Source organism: Rhinatrema bivittatum, chromosome 17 (genome assembly GCF_901001135.1).
Source record: "Rhinatrema bivittatum chromosome 17, aRhiBiv1.1, whole genome shotgun sequence".
NCBI classification, from domain to species: Eukaryota; Metazoa; Chordata; class Amphibia; order Gymnophiona; family Rhinatrematidae; genus Rhinatrema; species Rhinatrema bivittatum.
In genome coordinates this window covers 13,271,478-13,294,381 of record NC_042631.1, presented here as the reverse complement: position 1 = coordinate 13,294,381, position 22,904 = coordinate 13,271,478, and the positions used below count along the sequence as shown (strand labels likewise).

Sequence of the window (22,904 nt, the reverse complement as noted above, 5' to 3'; positions counted from 1 at the left end):
CAATGCCAGGGAGTAACGGGCAAAAGGTCTGTCTTGCTGCGGTTATCCATTTTTGGTTATATTTTATGGATTTTTAAACTTTTTTTTTTTTTTTTTTTAAAACAGATGACAAATACTGTGGTAGGTTCTGTGGCAGGACACAAGGAATTCCACAGTAAAAATGCTTATTTGTTCATATATCCTGCCTAAAACGAATTCTGTGTGGCATGACATGTATTTACCATTTCAAGTTGTGAGTTTCCCATTCTTGAGAATCATTAAGTTTGTAATGGTGTCCTGCTTCGTTGCATTGCTTTTAACGTTCTCCCTCTTCCAAACTTGGTGCCCAGGAAGGTGATAAGGGTTTGGTTTTGCTTCAGGCAGAGGGGGTTCTCATATGGTGTAGTTCTGTAACAGGGTACAAACACTTTGGATGGGGGATACAGAGAGGTTGAGGATGGCTGAAGGTCCAGCCTGAGCATTTGTCAAACTTTTTATTTGGGAGTCCTTAGCAATTGTAGAAGCTGTTTCTGCCTGTAAAAAGAAATTAAAGGATCCTGTTGCAGTGGTAAGGCTGCTTTGGCAGCTTGCAAGAGAGGGTGGCCAGCCACACACTGCTTCTCCTCCTCCTCCTGCCTTAGTGGCCTGAAGTGGAGCAAAATGCCAGTAAAGTAGCAGATCTCCTGCTTCAGAATGAGGGCACCAACCTTTTTTTTTTTTTTTTTTTTTAGTGAATGCCTGGGCAACCAGACATGTGGGAAAACTTCCAGCCCTGGTAGAACAGCACAAAATCCATGAAGAGACTCCAGATGTAAAGGTCTTGAGACCTTTTCCCCATTTTATAGCCCGTAGTCTGTCATTGCACTGGGCGCCATATTACCTGGGTTCTTTCTGGAACCCTACGATTATTGACGCCTAGTGGACAGATTTATGGACGAGCATTGCACAATAACTGGCTAGTACCCCCCCCCCCCCCCCCCCCCAGGCCCTGTAAGCACTGGCCGAGGAGGTAGTGGAAGCCAGGGCCCTCGGTGTGGCAGTGTGCAGCTCTGCCGCAGTCACCCTGTTGGTTTTATGCCACCACTCCTCTTTACAGTTGTCTGGTTGAGTGTCCCCATTGTTGCTTTGTGACATGACCCAGCTGAAAGTGTTTTGGGACCCATGATTTTTAGCAGCTGTTGCCTAGACCCTTGCTGGACCTGAAGGAAAACGAGGTCCTGAGGAGGGTAGTGTCCTTGCTGCCTCTTGGTTTCCAGTTATCTGGAACTGGGATGCTTACTCCAACCACTGAGAGCTAACTTCCTAATTATGGTGGTTCTAGAGACCAATAGCAGCATGGTCTGCAAGAGACAGATGTTTCGACTTTTGGCTTTAGCTTCTGTCCTATTGACAGAGGCGTATAAGATCGTAGCATTTTATAAATAAATACATAGTACTGTTCTCCTCTCCCCCACTCTTATTTCTTCAAAACAGCTGAGGCTACAGTGCCAAAACAGGGGATCAGACCTCTGCGATTGCAGGGGTTCCGGAATGATTAGGGGGACAACTCCAGATGCAAAATCCTAAGCACATGATTTTCAAGCTCCGTAAGACCGGAGGGCTGTGTGTGAAATTTGGAGCACTAGGGAAGAGAGACATGCAAACCTCTGTCCAATGGCCCATCTTCTGTTTGTGTGCTTTTTCTGTTCTGCAGGAAGTTGTGGGTTTGTAACCATTTGGACCCAGTTTAGCTAGAGGCGGTGGCAGCAGCATATTATCTAGAAACATTGCCAAAGACAATATTATGTGACATACGTTTTAGGTCTGGAGCAGGGGCTGCTCTAGGCAGATGGAGTGGGATATTGGGGCAACTGGGGAGCAGTTTTGCAGCAGACTGTTTCAAGATGTCTTGAGATATTTGGTCAACATTCGTTCCTAGGGCTTTTCATTTGTGAGCCCTGGCTTTGATGTCTGTTGCTTGGGGGAAGAGGGGGTAACTATCCCAAGAGCTGTATAAATTAATAGTAACAAATGGTATAATGATGAGATGCTGACGAAGAAAGCTTCACCAAATCTCTAAGTAACAGTATTTCATGGTTGTGAATAAATGGAAGTTGCAAGTCCTGCTTAATGTGTTTCAGAAATCGCTGTTGCATTTTTTTTTTTTTCCCTTTTAAATGCAAGGAAAACAGGGGTGTAATTCTCCCAGAAAGAGCCTGTAGGGGTGCTTTGTGCAGGTCTTAATTAACGGCTTTGAAAGACTAAACAAAAGGGTGGGGGGAGGGAGAAAGCGCTGCAGGGTTATTGTTGAGGCGCTCCACTGGCTGGGAGCTGCCCCTCCATTGGTGCGTCTGGTCGGGTTTTCCAAACTGAAAGGCTCTTTTGTTCATGGTTAACAGAGGGGAAAGAAGCCAATTATTGGTATTTCCACAGGGCAGCTGCAAATGGATTGAACTGCAGGCAAATATGAACCCCCCCCCCCCCCCTTCCACAAGGATGTTGTGATGACAGTTACCTTTTTGTGAAAGGGCATGACAAGAAATCCCATTTCTGTCGCCACTGGTGAAGACCTGGAAGTTCCGCAGGAAGATATCACCGACGTGATATGTACTAGTACAGGAACATCGGTATATAAAAGCCTTAAATAAGATGTGCGAATGCCCCCAGCGCCACTAGGCGTCGGTCCTATCTGTCTCTTTCAAGTCCTGTGTGAAGCGTTCTGTCAACTTGCTCTCCACTTTGTGGTTTTTTTTTGTTTTTTACAGGTCTTTTTTTTTTTTCATGTGAATCCAGCTAGTTTCTTTTTTTTTTTTTTTTTACACTGGATAAATTCTCTCAGCTTTCCACAAAATAGAAAACGCCTCTACCTCCCAACACACTGGATTACGATTACAAAAGCCCAGCTTTTCAGTCGAGATTGGACTTGCTTGTTGCAAAGACTTTTCGGTTTAGTGAACCCCTGTCTGGGACCCTTGGTCGGTTTCCGGTCATATGTGCTGTTTAAAGTTTTTTATATACCGCCGCTCATCAGAGATATCACGTCGGTGTACAGAGAACAGGAACATACGCCGGAGCGTTATACATTTAACATGGGTTAACATATGAATTCTTGAACATGAAACAAGTAAAAGTAATTACTTGTTTGAAAGCTGTGCCCATGATTCCTATGCAGCCTCATTTTTGACTGCTGGTTTGCATGTTTTACTTGGTTTATAGGTGCTTTGACAGCTTTTTCTTTTTTATTAATGGAGAAAAGTTGTAGAAAACTCTTTTTCTCTTCTGTTTGGAAACCTGCATTTCCACCCTGGGTCTTAAATGCTATGTAGTTGTCTCGAATTACTGTTTTGGGGTGAAATTTAAACCTGATAGCAGCCCATCTTTCTGTTTGGCATCTTTTGCATAGTAAAAAATAATGCAACACTACCCAAAATTTATAAACCCGGGAGCCCTAGCAGACATTTAGTGCTCGGCAATTAACACCTGCCTGGAGCAAAAACTCCCTCCCTCCATAAGTAAAGCTGGTGTTCTTCCCCTCCTTGTGAGGGAGCGTGCAGAATCCTCAGCAAGCTTCCTTCAATATTATTGAAACGTTGTCTGAATGTCTTGAAAGTTCTAGGACTGAGATTGAGCGCTCTACTCTCTTGGTTTCCTTCATTTATGAGCAGAATGTTAATGAGGTAATGAGAAGGTTCTTCGAGCATTTCTCTTCCCCTTTTTTTTTTTTTTTAGGCCAGACAATTCATGTATTCCCTGACTCTGCTCGTTCTACCCAAGGATGGTGGAAGAGACTTATCTCCTTATGCTCTAAAGCTACCTCCCTGGGTTATTTCCTTATCCTTGCAGAGGTGGTATTAAGGATAGAGGGGATTCCTTTTATTTTTATTTCTTCCTGAGCATTTAAAGTCCTTCATAGAATCCAGAATTGTAACACTTTGGTAGGAGGCTATTTGTGTAGATCTGTTTTGTGTGCTATGTAACAGTCTGTTAACTTTGCTTTCTTTTTTTCCTTTGTATTCTCCCATTAAATGTGGTTCCCCTCTTGTATCCAAAGCAGAAGCATTGCATAAAGAAAAACAGATACTTAAAAGATTTACATTAAATAGAAAGGTAATCCAACAGATTCTAATGCTTCTCCATAAGCACTGATTGCTTATGGAGAAGCATTAGAATCTGTTGGATTACCTTTCTATTTAATGTAAATCTTTTAAGTATCTGTTTTTCTTTATGCAATGCTTCTGCTTTGGATACAATTGAAATTCAATAAAGCAAAAAATAAATAATGCAACAGTGTAACTGGATTGTGTTCTGACACTAGAGGTCCAAATGCTTTTACAATACCTGATGGGGCAAGTGAAAGTTGGACTTGATTTACATGTTATGTTCTTGGTTTACTGCATTTAGTCTGCTGTTGCTTAAGTTTGTATGTTTGTGTGTGTGTTTTGTTTACCTCTCGCAAACTAAGACATGACCCTCTGTTTTTTTTGTAAGATCGCTACATACCGGGTGGGGGTCAACAGAAGGACTGTAACAAACTAAAGAGGATTTGATTGCAAGAATTTTTCCAGTTTCTAAATTTAGCAGCTTGGAATCTGACATTGTTTAAAACTGTATAGCGCTTTTTTTTTTTTTTTGACTTGGCAGTGTTTCCTCCTGCTCTTCTGTAGTTGCCTCTCAGTCAGAAGCAGGGCTTTGGTCATGGCATCAGATCCATTCATTCACACGTATCCAGGGACTTTCTCCTGTTCTATCTCCCACCCCCTACCATACACATTCTGTCGCGTGCAACAGTGGCCCTTGACCTGGGGGCCATGCTCCAGAGCATCTTCCGGAACTCTGGAATCGTGGTCCCCGAATCTGGCTGCTAATTAACTTTTAAAACAAGGTCATGATTAGCCTGGGTGCAAATGCCGCAGTGGAAGACCCAACTCTGGATTCAAACCATGGATCTGCCACATTGCTGCTGAAACACTGGGCCAACACAAATTGTGTAACATCTTATCCAAAGTAACTCTGAAGATCTTCCCCCCCCCCCCCCTACTACAGTCCAACTCTATCTTTGGATCCCTTTTAGCTTGCAGCCCACCTTATTAAAAAAAAATTTGCAGAAATTATCAGGAGGCCAAACACCAAACTTTATTCTGTTTTGACACAAAAAGGTAGCTATCTTCTGTTGGCCATCGTGGATAAACCTCTCTTCCATCCATGCCGGCAAGATCTTGAGGGCTGAAGTGGAGGTCTCTAAATTTTTGTAGGGCAGAACCACACAAATTATACTATGGGGGTGCGTATGGTGGCCAACTCTTCCATGGACTATAACTGGACACCCTACTAAACTTCATGCTTTGGGAGTGGGGACAGGGGAGATTGCAGATTATGGTCAGTTGTCGATCCATTCATTACTTGGCTTTCAAGCACCTCCTCCCTCAATATACTTTGTTTTATAAAATGTTTCAACTATCCTCAAACACATCAGCCACAGCCTCTCTCATGCAGTTTTGCCCTCTATCACAACTAAAGCTTTTCATATATACACCATCTCCATACTTCCCCCATAAAAACACAGCTTGCTCTGTTACAGCATTTGCTCTCCTTTGTGCCACCTGTCTCACTATGCTCTCCCCCTCCTCTCTGCATGCCTCTTGTGCTGCCCTCCCTCTCCTATGCTCTTGGTTTTTTGCCTTCCTCTTTCCTTATCTCCTTTCCTCCTGTGTCACTCCTTCCCTGTGACCTTTCCTCCCTTGCTCTCCATGTCTCATCGTTCCCTGTCCTTTTCTCTCTCTCTCCCCTTTCCTCACCCTGTGATTTGGCTGTCTTTCTCCTGCTGGGTCGCTGCAGCTCCCCCCTGTCTTGGGTCTTGGCCCAGCACTTAGTGAGGGAGGGGGAAGGACCCAGAAGGCCATTGCTGCTGAGTTCTGTGGAACCACTCAGGGCTGTGCCCCGCCTCCTCTCCCCATCTCATCCAATCATAATACAGGAAAGGAGGCAAGCGGGTGGGGACATAGCTCAGCTCTGGGCAATGTCCCCGTGACCAGGAAGCCAAAGGAAAAAGGAGTCTCCTGCAAAATTGGGTACTGCAGGCTAGTCTTAAGTATAGGAGCATGCGCTCTTGTGCTTCCCTTATCCCCTCAATCACTGTGGTTGGCTCGGGCAGGAGGAGCATCACAGAACCTCCATGTTCTGCTCATTCCTTCGGCAAGGTTTGTTTTAGAGATGGAGAGAAGAGTGGAACAATTTAAAATACCCGTGTTATTTTTCTACAGTTAACATGTTCCAGTGTCACTTGGCACTCTCAGGGGGCCAGCGCAATATAGTGCGCTCAGCTTAGTGCACAGCTTGATGCTAGTTTTGGATGCACTAGAACAAGTTCCCATGCAGTAATGGGATTAGCATGTCCAAACCAGTGCTAAGCTAATAGCGCTTATCACATGTAGATGCTGTATTTCAAAATTGTATTTTTATTGAGCATCCTGACCTGAAAGGGAGGAGATTTAGCAAAGTGAGGTTACAGAAATTCTTTGTGCAGAGCTTCCCAACTGTCAGATTTTGTGGGCGATGTTACCTGCTAGAGCATCCAAACAGTAAGACCAGTGTGATATTTGAGCACCAGTTTTCTATGCACAGTGTTGAGCACCCACTCTCCTAATGCGCACACCCAGCTACTTCTCCTGGGCCCACGATACCATATTTAAATGAGGGGTTGCGTTAAAAAGGGAGGCACTAAGGAAAATTGTGCATCCCTAGCGCCTCTGCATCAGGCACCCAGGAGAGGTGGCAGCTGGTGCAGGTTGGGAAAACGGACATTCAATCCAAGCGTCCGTTTTCTCATGCTGCCGGCACAAAATATACGGCCTGGGCTGCTTAGCTTTTGCATGTATATTGGGCCCCCAGAATTTTTTTTTTTTTCCCAAGACGTGCTTGGTTGTTTTTTTTTAACCTGAATCTGTGTGGTTCCTCTTACTTAGTATTGTGGTGATTGCAATAGGTGCAATCACAGAGCAGGATGTTTTGTTTATCAATGAGCCCTTCAGCGCAGCATACCGTCACGCCAGCCTCATGTGGGCATAACATTTGCCACATTGCAATGGGTGCATTGGCCACGTGGGGGAAATTTTTTTTTTTTTTTTATTAAATCGTGGGTATTAGCTGATAGCCTCATCTAAATGGAACTTAATTGTGATGATCGTTAGCTGTGCCGTGATTTGGATTGTGCTAATCCCTGTATCTCATCAGGGGGGGGAGGGGTTATGGGCACCCATCCGATCGCAGGTTAAGCCCTGGGCTAGCTGCGGTGCATGGGATTGCATCAGCCTGACTGTTGGGATTTTACGTGCACTCTTTCAGATACCACGAGATCTGCTGTGTCTGCACACTTCTGCTTAGTTCACCGCCCGTCGTCTTGTGCTGGTTCTGGTGCTGTTTCTGAGGTGTGAGAGGCCAGGAAAGGGAATGATTCCACCATCATTTAATTAATAAAACAGGTCCATGTCGGTTTTGAAATGGAAACCCGGTAACGTGCAGCGTGCCAGGCAAAGATCTGGCAGCAGACTTCCATCTACCCTCTTGCGAAGGGAAATGTCCGTATCGTTCCACACGTTCCAAGTGATTCCAGCAGGCCTCTTATAAATCCTGAAATGGGCCCTTTTTTAAAACCAGAGGAGAACATTTAGCTGGTGGTAACGATTTAATCATAGCTTGGGTCTGGATTTCTGTGAATTGCCAGCTTCTGGAGGACATGGAGGAGAATAAAAGGTTTTTTTGCTTTTACTCTGAATAAATTTTATTCTGTGAGTGGATGATAGCACGAGCTCTTGCAGGTGACAGAAAACTGATATTTGTTGTCACAAACTGAGTGGCGCATACAGATGGACACTTGGCTGTCCACTATACCTTTTTTTTCAATACCTAACTTGCTTCAATTTGGGTTTCAAGTGCATGTGCAGCTTGCGTGGAATGCATTTCAAACTGCTTTCTGGAGTAGGTAAATGCAGACAGTGCGGTATTTGACCGCAGGATAATGGAGTCGTCCAGAGCTGCCTGAAATAGTTCTTCCGAGAATGTACATTGGGTTTGTGCACAACTGGTTTAACCACACAGTGAGTGTCACAGTGCAGCTGTTATGGATATTATGCCTGTAACCAGAGCAGTTTTAGGCTTTGCTACTGCATCTTGTCACTCTGTTAATCCTAGATCTGTTTAGATCTGATGGTGGATGAAAGATGGAGCCTTGCTTTCCTGTGGTGCCACGGAATATAAAGAATTTTGACTGGTCCCCTGGGGCTCAGTCCACCATGCGATGGTCGGCTGAAATGTTGTCCGGGAGGGAAAATGACTGCTATTACCGTGGTGGTCCCTGTTCGCCCAGTAGTGGCTGGGATGGAGGGGATAAGCACGCTGCTTTCAGTGTCCTTAACCACTGAGACAAAGGGGCAATCCATAAACAGGTAACCACCCCTGCTTATATATTCATGAGTCTCGTAAGCATTGACACTTTAGGTCAAGTGGGAAGTTCCTGGCAAAAAATTGGGGTGATAAAGACTTTTTATTTTTAAACCTAATTCAGGTGGCTCTGTAGCAGTTCATTTTTTTTTTTCTTTCTTCCTTAGCTAACCTGTGAGTAAATGCTCTGAAGCAAGTCCCAGCTCGACCCACACTTAGTTTCCTGCGCTTGATCTAGCTTGATGCAGGGGATAGTGGCACATCAAGGACAAATCACAGTAACTGCCTTGAACAGGGCCTGTCCTCAGAGCGGGGCTAATGAGGTCACCTGCCCCATGTCGGCAACTTCTGGCTGCTTAAAAAGCAAAAACAAAAAACTGTGCACCTCTGGCCTGCAGTAACTTCCATTCACCTCTTGTCTCTGCGGTCCTCTCCCAGCCGGAGGACCCAGAGCAGTGCTGCTCACTTACCTGTAGCAGCTCCCCCCCCCCCCCCCCCAGCTGCCCTTGATGGAGGATCCAGCAGTTATCCTGCAGTAGCAATAGAGCAGTTGTGGGCTTTATTTAGGGCCCCACTACCATGACTGGGATGGGAAGTATTCCTATGTTCACATGTCAGTGAAGGCGGGGGAATATTGTTCCATACAACAGGCTCAGATGTTCCCCTGTTGGGACACTTGGATAGTCGTGGCTCGAGCAGCTGGCCGTAAAGGTGCTTTTGGAGCCGCATCCGAATCCCCACTAGCTGAAGGTTATGGAGTGGGCTACGCACGTGCATGCGAGTGGAATGGGAAGAGATGAGAGTCCATGCAGTCTCCCTGCCTCTTCCATCTGGCCTCGGTGCCCTCTGTTATTTCAGGCACTTCTATATCATTATGGCTGTTTGTTTAAGCAGTTGGAGGCTGGAATCCAAGATATATTTGGTAACAGACTCCAGGAAAAGCATACATCTTAAAGTGAACATGTACTCACTTTTATAAGGCAGCCAGCAGGATCTCTAATTGTGGTAAAGGATTTCTCTCCGAAGAGGACTGTGTTTTTATGAAAACGTTCTAGGGAGCCATTCTCCCCTAAACCTTAAATGTAGCGTTCTGCAAACATTGCTACCATGCAAGCAGAAAGTCAGGCAGGCTGGTTTGAATTTTTTTTTCTTCTAACCATTTGCTCCCTCCCTTGATAAACACGATTGTGACTGGACTTTTAAAAGTAAAGAGGGGTTTTGAAAGAATGACCTCGAAGGCCACGCTTAGCCGAGCTCCAGTAGAGGCGGGGATAGCCGGAACCTTGCAGGCGGGTGAGCGTTTTGGCTTTACTTCACGTCTGCCCGCAGGCGCGCTCTCCCTCGCGGAGCTGACTTTCAAGGGTGTGGGCGCCGACCCTTCGGGGTGAGGTTGTGGAATAACTGGCATGAGAAACATTTTCTAAAGTAGCAGGAAGATTTTTTGAATAGCTCAGATTGCTTTAAAAAAAAAACAAAACAACCCTTTAATTTGGCTTTACCAGTACTGCTTGACAAATTTTTACTTTTGGTAAGCAATTTCTAATCATTTGCTGCTAATGGTGGGTTATTCCTCCTGGAAACCATTCAGCCCCACAGGCCATTTGGCTTTAGATGTTGTATAATTTCTATGTAGATCTGCTTGCCCATGAGTTGCAACTAGTGTGCTTTTTTTTTTTTTTGGATGATATTCAAACCCCATTTTTATTTTAAGGCCAAGAGGACAATAAATCACGTACTTGCTAAACATCCACCCTGGTGCACAGGTTCCCTCCTCGGCAGTTTATACGGCGGGTGGAAACGCCTGACCTCCTTCAGTCCCGTATCGTGTAAGTAGACCCCATAACGAGAGGATATTCTTGAAGACCCTTCCCTTATTTTTAAAATCCACTTTCCATATCTTTTTGCTGGTTAGAAATATCCCTGTCTGTGTATAGGGTTTACACCAAAAATGGGAACCAGGGAGATGGAAGGTCCTTCTGTGGCTCTTTTTTTTTTGGGGGGGGGGGGGTCCTTTCTTGACAGCTGCCAATTTGGGGCCAGTTTTAGATCGATGGCTATTGTTGCTGATTTAAAACTCAGTCCTGTTGCTTTTTGCTAAATTATATTGAAATGTAGGTTTGAAGTTTTTTGTTTGTTTTTTCCTCATGTTTTAAAAGCTACAGCGAGCTTGTTCATAGTGCTGTTTGGTCTTAGTCTTGATTTCCTTTCCTTTTTTGTCCTGAGAGAAGAAATGTTGACTTTCTTTTTTTAAAGACATTGATATAGGCAACACTTTATTTTTAAAATTCTTCTTCCTTGAACGCCCCAAAACTAAATTATTTAAGATTTGCCGTAACACTGAACCATTTGCACAATAACTTGCAGGAGGTGAATATTTTTTTTTTCTCTAAAGGATGCCTCTTAATCGTCCCTATTTGCCTGCAGTAGGTGAAGTGGTGGTGTGGCTGCGTTGTTCTGGCCCTCACTATCCATAGAGCACCCCACTATCCATTTTGTCCAAAAGGTATCTGGTAGTTTCTATATTTGCAGGAAGCGTTTTCTTTTAAACAAATGGATGTGCAAGGTGTTTAAAATGCATGTATTCATGTAAAAAAATAAATTATATTGCACTTGATTTTGTGGTGTGGGTGCAAATTGTACAGCCTGGGACACCCTGCTAGCAGACAGAAAAGTAGTGGCATTCATACAAATTGCATGTAATGTGAGGAGAACTTTATTCATATTTTAGCTAGTTAGTTTAATCCTTCTTTTTTCCTGGCAGATAAAATAAAATTTGATGGCAGAGGCCCAGTAGTACAAGCACCAAACGAGCATTATCCTCTTGTCAGCAAACAGGTTGAGCTTGCTTAGAGAGCAGAGAGGGCTGTACAGGATTTTAAAAGGCACTCTGTTGAAACTTGATGATTCTCTGTGCTTTGCAGAAATGTTTTCTGTGAAACTTTGCAATAAAAAAAGCAAAACGCGACTTCAGGGAGAAGGGGCTGTCTGCTGATGAGATCAGGAGTCTGGATGGACAAAACCGTAGCCCCCTTTGCTTTTTTTTTTTTCCCCCTCCTGTAATCCAGTCCGTAGCTGCTTTTGTGGCTGTGGTCCAAAGCTCATTTGTAACAGCAAGCCGCTGCATGTTTTCCTATTTCTTAATTCCTTGGCCAGGTACAGGAGGTACCACTGCAAGGCTGGTGTCAGGTACAGGTGGTGCGGTGGATCCTGCTCAAGTAGGAAAGCACTGGACCTGGTTTTTCAGGATGCCCTGCGTGTCGAGCTATTTGGCAGGCACTGCTAGTGCTGTACAGCAGGCTTACTTAGTACAAGAAACGAGACTTCACAAGGCATTCAGAAGTGTGAAAGAATTTGCAGATTTACCAGCAGCCAGCACTCCCAAGATCCCCTTCGTGCTGTCATGTTTTATCAGTGTTTTTTTTGGGGGGGGGGAATAGAGGGAGGAGCATACTGTGAGCTTTTGGGCTAAAACAGGTTGTTGGGACAGTGTAGTACTGTGGGCTTTTCATTGTAGAAGTTTGTCTATCGTCCTAGCGGCAAATTTTAACTTTATCTGGCTAAATACCTTTGATCCCTTCTAGTTTCCTTTTGAATATTGGCCTCCTAAGCAACTTATTTTCACATTTACATTGCCATTTTTTGACGCAATCATTTCTATTCCATCTTTCAGCTATTTCATGGGAGGTTACATTCAGGCAGGATAGGCCTTTCCTTGGGGTTCACGATCTGAGGGCCCTATTTAGCAGTTATTTTCCCATGCGCACACAGCAGGGGCAGCCCCTCAGTAAATAACGCCCTAAGTACTTGTACCTGAGGCAGTGAGAGGGGGGTAGTGACTTGCCCAGGGAGCACCTGAGAGATCTGAGCCCTGGATTTCCCGGTTCACAGCCCGCTGCTCCTTGAAATGCTGGCTATTGGGGATGATAACGAAAGTGCAAAGTATCCTGCAGTCTGGCGCTCTTGGCTGGCACAGCTGTTCCAGAGGTGGCACCAGCAGCAAACCTCCAGAGAAGGGGTGGGGGTGGTGCTTTTAGAGTACAACAGAAGCAGCAGCCCCATTGCGTTATTTCTTCCATAAAATTGCCTTGTAAAGCTGTCTGTACGCCTGACATTCTCTCACAGCAGGAAGGGCGTGTGGAGTCTTCCTAGCAATTTGTGCTCCTGGTGGATAAGGGCTTTTTATTAGTCAGGTGCTAAAGGTCAGTGCCACAAGGTGCGATGGTCACGTCTGGCATTACTTTATTTTCATTTTAAGTGCTCTCAGCTAGGAGTTCTGGCAAGCCTGGCCACCAGGCTGTGCTTGCTGGACCCCCTTGCTTGAGATCCTGACTTTTTATCAAACTTGCGCTAGGAACTGAAGCCCCGAGATTTTTATAGCACAAGTATTCAGCAAGGGCTTGGCCCCTGTATTCAGGCATTTAAGGTGAATATAGGGCACCTAAATGAACACCATGAAATGTGAACTTAAGGCTCCTAAATGTAGGTGTCCGGTGCTAGAAATTGTCACAGCCCCCCTACATTTCTACCCTGCCCCTGATCAAGCCCCCTTTAAGGTGTCTACATTTTAGGTAGCGAGCCTAGGAATATTTTGAAATTCCAGCCCAGGTGCGTAGGTCGTTGGAATATCAAGCTCTTAGTTACGTGCAGTGGGTCAGTTTCATGCTTTTTATAAAGTTAAAAATACAGATTTTGTAGGTGGATTGCCAGCTGCAAGAGTGCAATGGCGAGCAGCTGGAACTCTGAATGCAGACATGAGAGCCCTTTCTATCTCTGGCTGCAGTACTTTACGGTAGAACCAGATAAAATCTAAAACATTTTGTAAAAGCTGCTTAAATGATAGAGAAGATGGAATACGGTTTCTACCAGTTGCATAATTCACCTAGCCAGTGCTAGGTCAGGTGTCACCCTGGGGTGGGGGTGTCCCTCTGAGCAGGCGGCTCCTTGTGTGTGGGCACAGCTTGCACATCGCCAGGCCCGCTCTATCTGGCCTCATCAGCTGTTGGGATTAGGCCAGCTTGGGTTCCCAGGGGAAGCCATTAAAATGAATGGGGTATTTGGAGTAGAAGGGGGCAGGGGGGAGAGTGAGATGGGGCGGACATGACATTGAGGCCACCTGCCCTTTTTTAAAGATCGGGGGCCCTGAGCATCCATTGCTATAGGCCAGGAGCACGTGTAACTTCACAGCCGCTGCAACACACTCACGTACCACAGTTCAGTAAATCTCGTGGGACTTGCTTGTGGTAAAACCATGCACAGCTTAGTAAATAGTCCCCTTGGCGTTCCTACCCATTTTAACCTGGTCTTATCATTGCCAAGAATCTACTGTTGCCCTTCCAATTAAGAGTCTGCTGATTCAGACTCTGAGAAGGCTTTCACCACAACTGTTGAGGTTCAGGAAATGGGAGCGCTGCCCCAGGAGAAATGGTTTAAAAGTAGGAACAAATGTAATTAAGCGCCTCCTTCAGCACAATTGTTGACCTATGTTTGCTGCTCTTGCTGTTGGTTTTAAAGAGAAGTTGGCCTGCATACTTATCGTGTAAGTACTTGCTACTTGTCTGCATCTGTTTGCAGACTAAAAATGAAATCCCCCCCCCCCCCCTTAAAGCTCTCCGCTCCAGGACTTTTATAGGTTTTGCAGAGGATCTGACTGCGGTAGAGCGGAAGGCATGCCCCTCCCTGACGCTCGTCAGCAGCTCCAGAAGTCTTGCTTGCCTCCAGCTCTTTATTTCATCAAGCCTCTTATTTATTGCTTCAACAGTTGCAGTGTTGGTGAAATTAAGCAGACTGGTTAGCAGCCATATCTAGTAAAATGCATCAAACTTCCCTGTGTAATATATTTATGCTGTAAGGCAGGCCTATGTTAAAGAAACATTAGAATACGGTCTGATTTCTTGCTCCCTAACGTTTAACGACCACAGCTTTACTTATGGTCATTCAGAATTCATCTCTTCTTGCTTACTCTTTTTTTGAACGTTCTCTGCTAGTCGTCCGTTGCTCATGGCCTTCTGTTCCCTTTGCCCACTAGTAGAATGTGACAAGTTAAGCAGGGGGTGACTTTGAAAGACTGGAGATTTGGTGGTAGTCTGGCCTAGTCCGTGGGGGTGTGTCTGTTTCCTGGGATGCTGCTTTTGGATCCTTAATGCTGGGTGCGATGTGAGCTTTGAGATGACGCTCCTTCCTTTCCACTCGCCCTCTTGTGATTTGACACACTTTCTCCAAGCAGCTGGGTGCTTTGAGGGTGCAGTGATGTGTTGGTTGATTTATGTAAAAAATGTATACACAAGTATATTCAGTGTCCTACATGGCTTACAATAAAGCATACATGAATAAAATGAAACCAACTTAATATAAAAACAGATGATAGCTGAACAAATACAGCTAAGTAGGTGACATCACAATAGTACAGTAGTGGAAAAATACAAAAGCTGCCTACAGAATTGCCATCAAACTGCATAATAAACCTCTCTAAACAAGTGGGGCCTTCGGCTGCTTCCTAAATATTTTATACTGACCTTCCTTCAATGCAGCTGGGGGGACAGTACCATAACATTGGACCCGTAACAAAAAAAAAAGCCCATCTCTTAATTCAGAGAGTCAGATAATCCAGTGACGGGGAACATCAGGCAGGCATGGACTTTCTGATCTGAAGTTCCTCGAAGGACGATACATTTTCAGTCTAAAGCTGATAAGGCCAGGAGTGTCATTGCTTAGGTCCTTATGCATTAATGTTGTGATCTGAAACTGCTCCCTTTGCTCAACTGGAAGCCAACATAATGAGTTTGGCAGTGGAGTGGTGCGATCACAAGGCTTGGGAAACGTTTATTGGTGTTGGGGGGATCTTAAAGCAACAGTTCCGTTCATGTTGAATTTGGGCAGAATTTGCATGAAGCACAGTGATTCTCTGCCTCCGGGATTAAGTTTCTAGCCATTTTTTCCCTCTGCCAGGGTACCGAGCAGTAGCAGGAAATTTTACTTTGCAAAACTTTAAATTGAGGATCTGTTGCAAATATGGCCACTTATTTCTCTTTGTGGACTTGTCTGGTTCTTTAGCCTCTCTGCCTTTTCTGTGCTACAGGATGTGTTTGAGGAAAACTGCAGATGTGGCAGCTGTAAGTGCCAGCAGGACTGAACAGGAAAAGACAAATGATAAAGTTTAATAACAAAAAAACAAAACAAAATTAAATCAAATTACAAAGGCTTTTCTTACGTGTCCCTATAGGGAGCTTGTGGATGGGTTTTGCATATAGCTGAATGTGCTTTTAAGAGGGGGGGGGGAGAAGAAGTAGAGATTAAGATGATTGTGGGATTTAAGTGACTTTAACATTTTGCTTGTGCATTAAGAGCAGAGGGTAAATGGACATCTGGAGTATTTAGATCTAGGTACAGCAATATAAATTCAGCAAATTGCCATAAAATGAGCGACTCGTTCCCTCTTATCCATAAGCATATATTGAGAAGGGTTTCTATGAACATTAAGGTATTTTGTAGCCAATCTGTTGTAATGGGGACAGAGTGGCTTTTATTTATCTTTTTTTTCTTTTTTTTTGAAAGATTTTTATTCCAAAACAATCAGCTAATTGGAGGCAGTCGTGAAGAGCCAAGCTTTATAAAGGATGTGACCAAGTTTCTTTTCTTAAGGTCTTATGGCAGAGAATTCAGTTGGCTTTTGCATTCAATATTGACTTGCTCTAAGTTTGTTACTTCTGGTTTTTGTTTGGTTTGGTTTTTTTCATGTCTAAAGGTTTTATGGTGCTCGGGGATGGAAGAGCTGCAGTACAGCAGCTCACCAGGAAGGTACACAGCAATGTCACTCTTGCTTGTTCTCTGGGAAGCTGTGTTTAGGGGGTCAGTGGAACAACGAGGAGGGCAATTATTATCCCAGTGGTCATACACTTAACCTTTTTTTTTTTTTTTCCAAAGCTGAGTATATTGAACAAGGCAGTCTCCTAAAATCTTTTCCTTCTAATTATAAATGGAATGTGTCACAGATCGATACTCTAAGGCCGCGGTAGAAACAGTGCGGCAGTGTTAGGCACACCCTCGTTCCCCGCACGCACAGTTCTCTTCACCTAGCGCTCGATACTCTCTTCTAATTGCATGCAAATGCATGCCGCGGCTGCGAAGCCTTAGGCAGGCGTTAGGCCCGCGCAACCCATTTTACTGTACAGAGCGCCTATACAGTATCCTGGGTTCGCGGGCCTAACGCTTCACGGCCGCGCTGGTATCTGTCATGTCAAATGTCATTTCAAATGACATTTGAAATGACAGGTACCAGGTAGTAGACAATTATGTTCCCCGATGCTCGGCAAACTTTCCCCCAGCCCCCGCTCACCTGCCCTGGCCCCGTCCGGTCTCCGGTGCAGCCCCAGTCCTGTCCCCTCCTCCCGAAGCAAAAAAAACCCCCAAAAAGTAGCAAGGCTCGGGCCTGCTACGGTAGTCCCTTCTCCCTTCTCCTCTCCTCCCGATTTCGGTGCTCAAGGCGGCCGGGTGGGCGTGCATTCATCCAGGCAGAGGGAGCCGGCGGCGAAAGCGGCCTCTGGCTCCCTCTGCCTGGATGAATGCACGGCCCCCGCCGGCAGTGAATGAATGCCCGTGCGATTTCGGCGCTCAAGGCGTGACGTCACGGCATGTGACTGCCTTGAGCGCCGAAATCGCACGGGCATTCATTCACTGCCGGCGGGGGCCGTGCATTCATCCAGGCAGAGGGAGCCGGAGGCTGCTTTCGCCGCTGGCTCCCTCTGCCTGGATGAATGCGCGCCCACCTGCCCGCCGGCTCCCACCGCCGCCTCTGACCGCACACCTGGGGGATTCGGAAAGTGACAGGTATTTATACATACATATATAAACTTATGCTGCAATGTTTTTTACACTTTACGGTTTTACCCCCATTTTTTACACTTTATTCCAGTTTTAATTTTCGAACACCACACTAACACCAAGTAGAGGGTAGGCGGTAAACTAACACGTTAAGGCCGCAGCAAAATAGCGGGTTACAAAGGAGATAATCTGAGCGCGCGTCACAGTATCGGAGGGGAATAGCTAATTCCTTCATTAAAGAGCTAATTCGTTCATTTACATATCATATACATGCTGCGTGCGGAAAGGGTTATGCGTCTGTTTTAAGAAGCACTAAGGATGCGTGAAACTGGAGACTGTATCGCTGGATCGTCTTACGCGTCCGAATTGTGCGCTCCCAGCACGTTACAGACGGGAAATCTTCAACCGCACGTTACAGTATCGACCTGTCAATCTGTGAAGGGAGCAGGTAAGATAGGTCGCTCTATGCTGTCCTGTCACTAGGGCATAGATAGCGATCCACTCCTCTTTTAAACAGACTGACAGGTATAAAAGAGGAAAGCATTATACATATAAACCATCCACACCACAAAACGCCCAAGCACATGCAGAACCAAAGAACAGCTCAGAGTGAAGGAAGAGTTATAGGTTTAAAAGGTGTTGCTCAAGGTTGCGTTGAGTTTGACTTATATGCAGTTTAGGGGGGGTGGTATCTGTCCATGGGTCCTGTTTGGGGTGAACATGTGTTCATGGCTGTGCTGTATATGTGGTGGTGAGACTTTTTGATATCCCTTGTGTTTATAGAATATGGTGTTGGACAGCTCTGTATTAGGACAACATGGCAACTCTCATATTAAAACTGCTGTATCACACTGTAGTAAAAAGGCCACTAAGCTAGGTGTGGAGAGCTGGAAGTCACTCTCACCTTCAGGGGCTTAAGAGCTCTGTATTTAGCAGGTGACATGAGCAGTTTTTTCCTCTAACTGAACTTTGTGGATATTAGTTTGTGTTTAAGCGGTTAAGTGTGACTGAATGTCCAGTTTTTTAAATTTAACCGCAGCAGAGGCAAAAGGGACGTCCCCTGTCCAATTAGGGCCAGGCTGCAGCCTGTATCCCTCCTGGGAGAGCACATCCCATCCCTATAGATGTTCTCTCCATAGATTTATGCCAATTTTCAAAGGGTTTAGGTGTCTAAATTAGCCCCTTTTTGAAAACTGATTAAGGCTGGACAGCTGGGGGGGGGGGGGGGGGGGGTGGAATATAGGCACCCAGTGGTTTTTAGTCCTAGGGACTTGGGTGTCTAAATATAGTCAATTTGCAGGCCTAAATCTTAAACTTTTATCTGAAAACTTAAGCGCTTAAGTTCAATGAAAAATTCACCTGAACTTAAGTGAAGTACTGAGCCCAATCTTTTAAACTTTATATTTTTTTTATATTTACTCTATAGTAAATAATGGTAGAAAAATACCAGTTGGCCCACCTGGTCTTCCTAGTTATCTTGCTCTGGTTATAAGGAACATAAATTACCATGCTGGGTCAGACCAAGGGTCCATCAAGCCCAGCATCCTGTTTCCAACAGAGGCCAAACCAGGCCACAAGGACCTGGCAAGTACCCAAACACTAAGAAGATCCCATGCTACTGATGCAATTAATAGCAGTGGCTATTCCCTAAGTAAACTTCATTAATACCTGTTAATGGACTTCTCCAAGAACTTATCCAAACCTTTTTTAAACCCAGCTAAACTAACTGCACTAACCACATCCTCTGGCAACAATTTCCATAGCTTTATTGTGTGAGTGAAAGAAATTTCTCTGATTAGTCTTAAATGTGCTACTTGCTAACTTCATGGAATGCCCCCTAGTCCTTCTACTGCTTTGGATAGATAAGCAACCAACACAAGTTCATTCTTTCTTGTTCTCTCCTCTAGTACATGTTGTGGCCTTTGTATCTATTCCAAGCACATTCTGTTAGTGCTGGCTTCACCCACACTGCCGCTAGATTCTTACATGGCTGTCTAATCCAAAACCCAGGCCCCCTTCCAGATCTTACTAACAAGTCTTGTAGTAATCCATGCAGCCACCTAAATTGAGGCTCTTAACCAAAACATTTGAGCTTCTCAGGACTGTTTGGGTTTTAACTGTGGCTGTTCTGTTCAGGTTATCCCAGCTTTCTTCGGAGCTTGATGTAGCCAGAAACCGCTGCTGTTTAGGGTTGCAACTGCCACTCTGAAAGTTAAAATTAAGGGCACCCTCTGCTCAGGAGGGAGGCGTCGTGTTCGTGTGTCGTCCTAAGACGAGCATGCTGTTTTTGAACAGAACTATCAATGGAAGACATCTGGAGGCCCAGACTGAGGTCCTGATGGCAGCACCTGACCTCTGGGCCTGGGTTACATCCCTAATGTTCATAAGTTTTAAACACATGTAATTTTCCCAGGTTTGCCAGTCTGTGTGTGCTGTGCAGAAAAGCTGTGAGCTGAAGATTTAAAAAACTGCATGCAGCTTAGGGGTTATACTGAAAGTGATCATACACAAATATAATTTTTAATGTGCTCCATTTTTATAGTTTATAATGCCACCTCCCAGGCCATCTGTCTTTTGGATATAGACTTAGGTTCCTAAGTCTTCTCTACAATAAGGAAAGCTTTTTTTTTTTAATTATGCAAAATATCTTGCTGTCTTCAGGACGTACTTTGTTTTCCTTATCATAGACTGAAAAGGACGTGTCTGGTTCTATTTTTTGTCTGCACATCTAGGACAATGCAAGCTGAGTTCTGAAGTTTGTTACAGATTTGTCAGATCACTACTAAAAGCATGCTGCATGTTTCTTGCTTTCCAGGGATATCAGCATGAACAACATCACCCGGTTATCAGAGGCGGCATTCAGGACCTTCCCTTATCTGGAAGAGCTGTAAGTATCTGGGGTGGGGGCTACACATGGCTCTTCTTACTGTGCTGATGGATAGCATGGGAAAATGTGTAGAAAGACAAAGCTGAAAGCAGCCACAGGCTGCTGGAAGAAGGCAGATTCTGTTGCACTTGTCAGCATGTTGGAAATTCCCACTGAGTAGCCCTGTACAGTCTGACCCCTTCACGCTTTCCTGCCTGGAGACACTTTTTTTTTTATCCTGAGCTCCCTAGAGACCTGATACAGGCTCTGGAGCAAGGATGCCCAGCTTACAAACCAGCCTGGCTTTCTGGAGAACCAAAATACTACCCCATTAATCCTGATCACAGACCAAGCACATGGAAATATCTCATGAATATTCGTTGTGGATATCCTGAGAACCACAGACCTGCTCTTGGGGGATCACTGGTGGAAAGGAATCAAGTATAGATGTACAAAAATCAGAATTGCTAATGCGAGGGGAAGTCCCAAATGCTATTCAAGTGCTATCATGCCAGGAGCTCCAGTTTGTACGTCATAGAGGTAGATGTATGATTTCTGAATGTAGCTGGAGTTAGCATTTATTGCTAACAAGGAGAAAGCTTATTCCCCACTGTTGCCAAAGGCAAAAAAAAATGTTTTGTATATGCGTCAATGTCCTTAAATGCTCGTGTGTGAGAAGTTACTGAAAGGTAGCAGATAAGGGCAGAAAATCCCATACAGTGAAATGCACAAATTTTGTAATCCATGAACCTAGTCCATAAATTTTTTATCTTTTTTTTTCTGAATATTTTTTAGAGGCAACTTTTTGCTGTTGGCATGATTACAAATTTGGGTGGCTTTTCCTGTTTGGTATTTTCTGCTAAATTTTAGTAAATTCTTCCACGCGAGGGTTTGAGGAAACAAGAGTACTATACAAAAATGGGGGATGTTTTTGACCGGGGCATCCATTGTCTGTTCTTTCCACTCAGTTTCCTGTCCTGGTAAAAATCCTCTGAATGTTTTGACATTAATGGGGAAACAACCAGACACTGCCAAAATGTACTTAAATGCAAGGCTTTGTAGTTCTCTGTCCTATTGGAATATTCGGAGTGAAAAACGAAATGTTAACTAAATAGAATGGTACATGTAGAGGGGCAGAGAGGGGTCCTCCACATGAAGTGTGGTTAATACTGCTGTGGCATTCTGGGCACAAGAGCTGCGGCTATCTCGTGTTTTGGCTGGCGTAGGGCTACCTGCTCATATTAATCTTATACTGTTTGTTGTGCAGCACACTTCAAAATAGGAGTGCTGGCAGATCTATATATATATATATATATATATATATATATTTTTTTTTTTTTTATTTTTTTTTGATGGAGACTTATTTTAACAATTAAAACCATCATTTAAGATGGTTATTGGTTTGATTTATAGTTTATGCCTGAGGAAACTTTTTCACCAGACTCCTCCTTTCTTGTCAGTAGGGCTTTCAGTAGATGCTATGCTGCATCTCATTGATCTGCATAAAGCACGCATGCAGTATGGACAGAAGGAAGGATCCCCCAAGACATCGGTGCCGATGCCTTTGGGAAGATCCTGACAGGATGGCCCTGCATGTCCAGCTGTGGTTTTGGCACGCGTTAGTTTGTAGCATAAAGAGAGCCACTCTTCTTCTGAGTTGAGACAGGATGACGGGGAAGTAGCAGGCCACCTCAGGAAATGCCAGTGACTGTTTTCACGGCAGTCGTGTTACGATGACACAAACTATTTATTACCGTTTTTAGACTTGCATGTATCTTTTCTGATACTTGTGTGTGTTGTCCTGGGCTGCTCTTGTAAGCTATTTCACATTAAGTGGCAATTAAGTGTCTTATTTGCCTTGAATTTGGAAACGTTTACTGGGCAGGCTCCATTCCAGAAAAGGCAATTATACGCCCAGTCATGCTTTAGTGCTTGGTTGTGCAATCGCCATAAGCTAGGGGTGTGGTGGAAGCAAACGGTCGGGGCTGAGATCTGCAGCCACCCCTGGCATGTGCCACTCTCCAGTCAGACTTGCTACCCTTATATAACACTGGCTATTTTGAATTTTCTCTTTAAGATGTTTGTCTGCAAAACCTGTGCATAGAGTACCAGTATGACAGGATATCCAAAGCACTGAAGTCCTGACTCTTATAACACAACTTTTTGTCAAATGAGGTTTTTACTGAGACTGCAAATGTTTAGTTTAGTTTTTCTTTTAATGAAACTCCTTTCATTATAGGTAATCAAGGCAACGGATTTGCAAACTGATTAAACTTAAACGGGGTGGTCAATCTTGAAAACCTTTTTAGCTTTTTTTTTTTCATTTTATTTTTACAATATAATTGGCATAATGCCAAAGCTCTATGGAGAGGCAGATTTGGGGGTTTTCTTTTAAACACCCCTGTGATACAGGTTTTTCTTAAACATGGGCTGTCTTCTGTAGGCATCCCCTTTGCTTGGGAGCTTAGTAGAGGGTGACAGATGAGTTTATTTCCTTGTTTCATGCAGATATGTTCCTGTGATTGTATATCTCTGAAATTTTTCAGATATAATTCTTTTAGAGGCATTGTTTTCTGTTCAAAGCAAGATGAAAATCTGTAGATGAGGGTAGCAAGGAGCTAGATTTCGGGTGTAAAATGTAGCTGCTGAAGGGCCACCGGGACTCCCTTTACCATGGCTTCTTGCCGGGCCTCTGACTGCTAGCTGGATGGTGGTTATGAGATGGGAAACCAAGGGGTGTGATGAGGGAATGGAGGACTCTACTCCCTGAAACTGTTCTAGCTTGTTTCTGGGTTCCCCTCCTTCTCCATGATCGTTCTAAGGGAAC

At 44.5% G+C, this 22,904-nt stretch overlaps 1 protein-coding gene across 2 annotated transcripts in view; it reads left to right on the top strand.

Moving 5' to 3' along the window:
* The window catches only part of LGR4 (leucine rich repeat containing G protein-coupled receptor 4), a 103,496-nt gene that overhangs the window by 14,617 nt on the left and 65,975 nt on the right, over positions 1–22,904 (top strand). For both annotated transcript variants that reach the window (XM_029582746.1, XM_029582745.1), the window contains exon 2: positions 20,027–20,098. In XM_029582746.1, the coding sequence (XP_029438606.1) occupies positions 20,027–20,098 (72 nt within the window). The remainder of the gene's footprint in view (positions 1–20,026; positions 20,099–22,904) is intronic.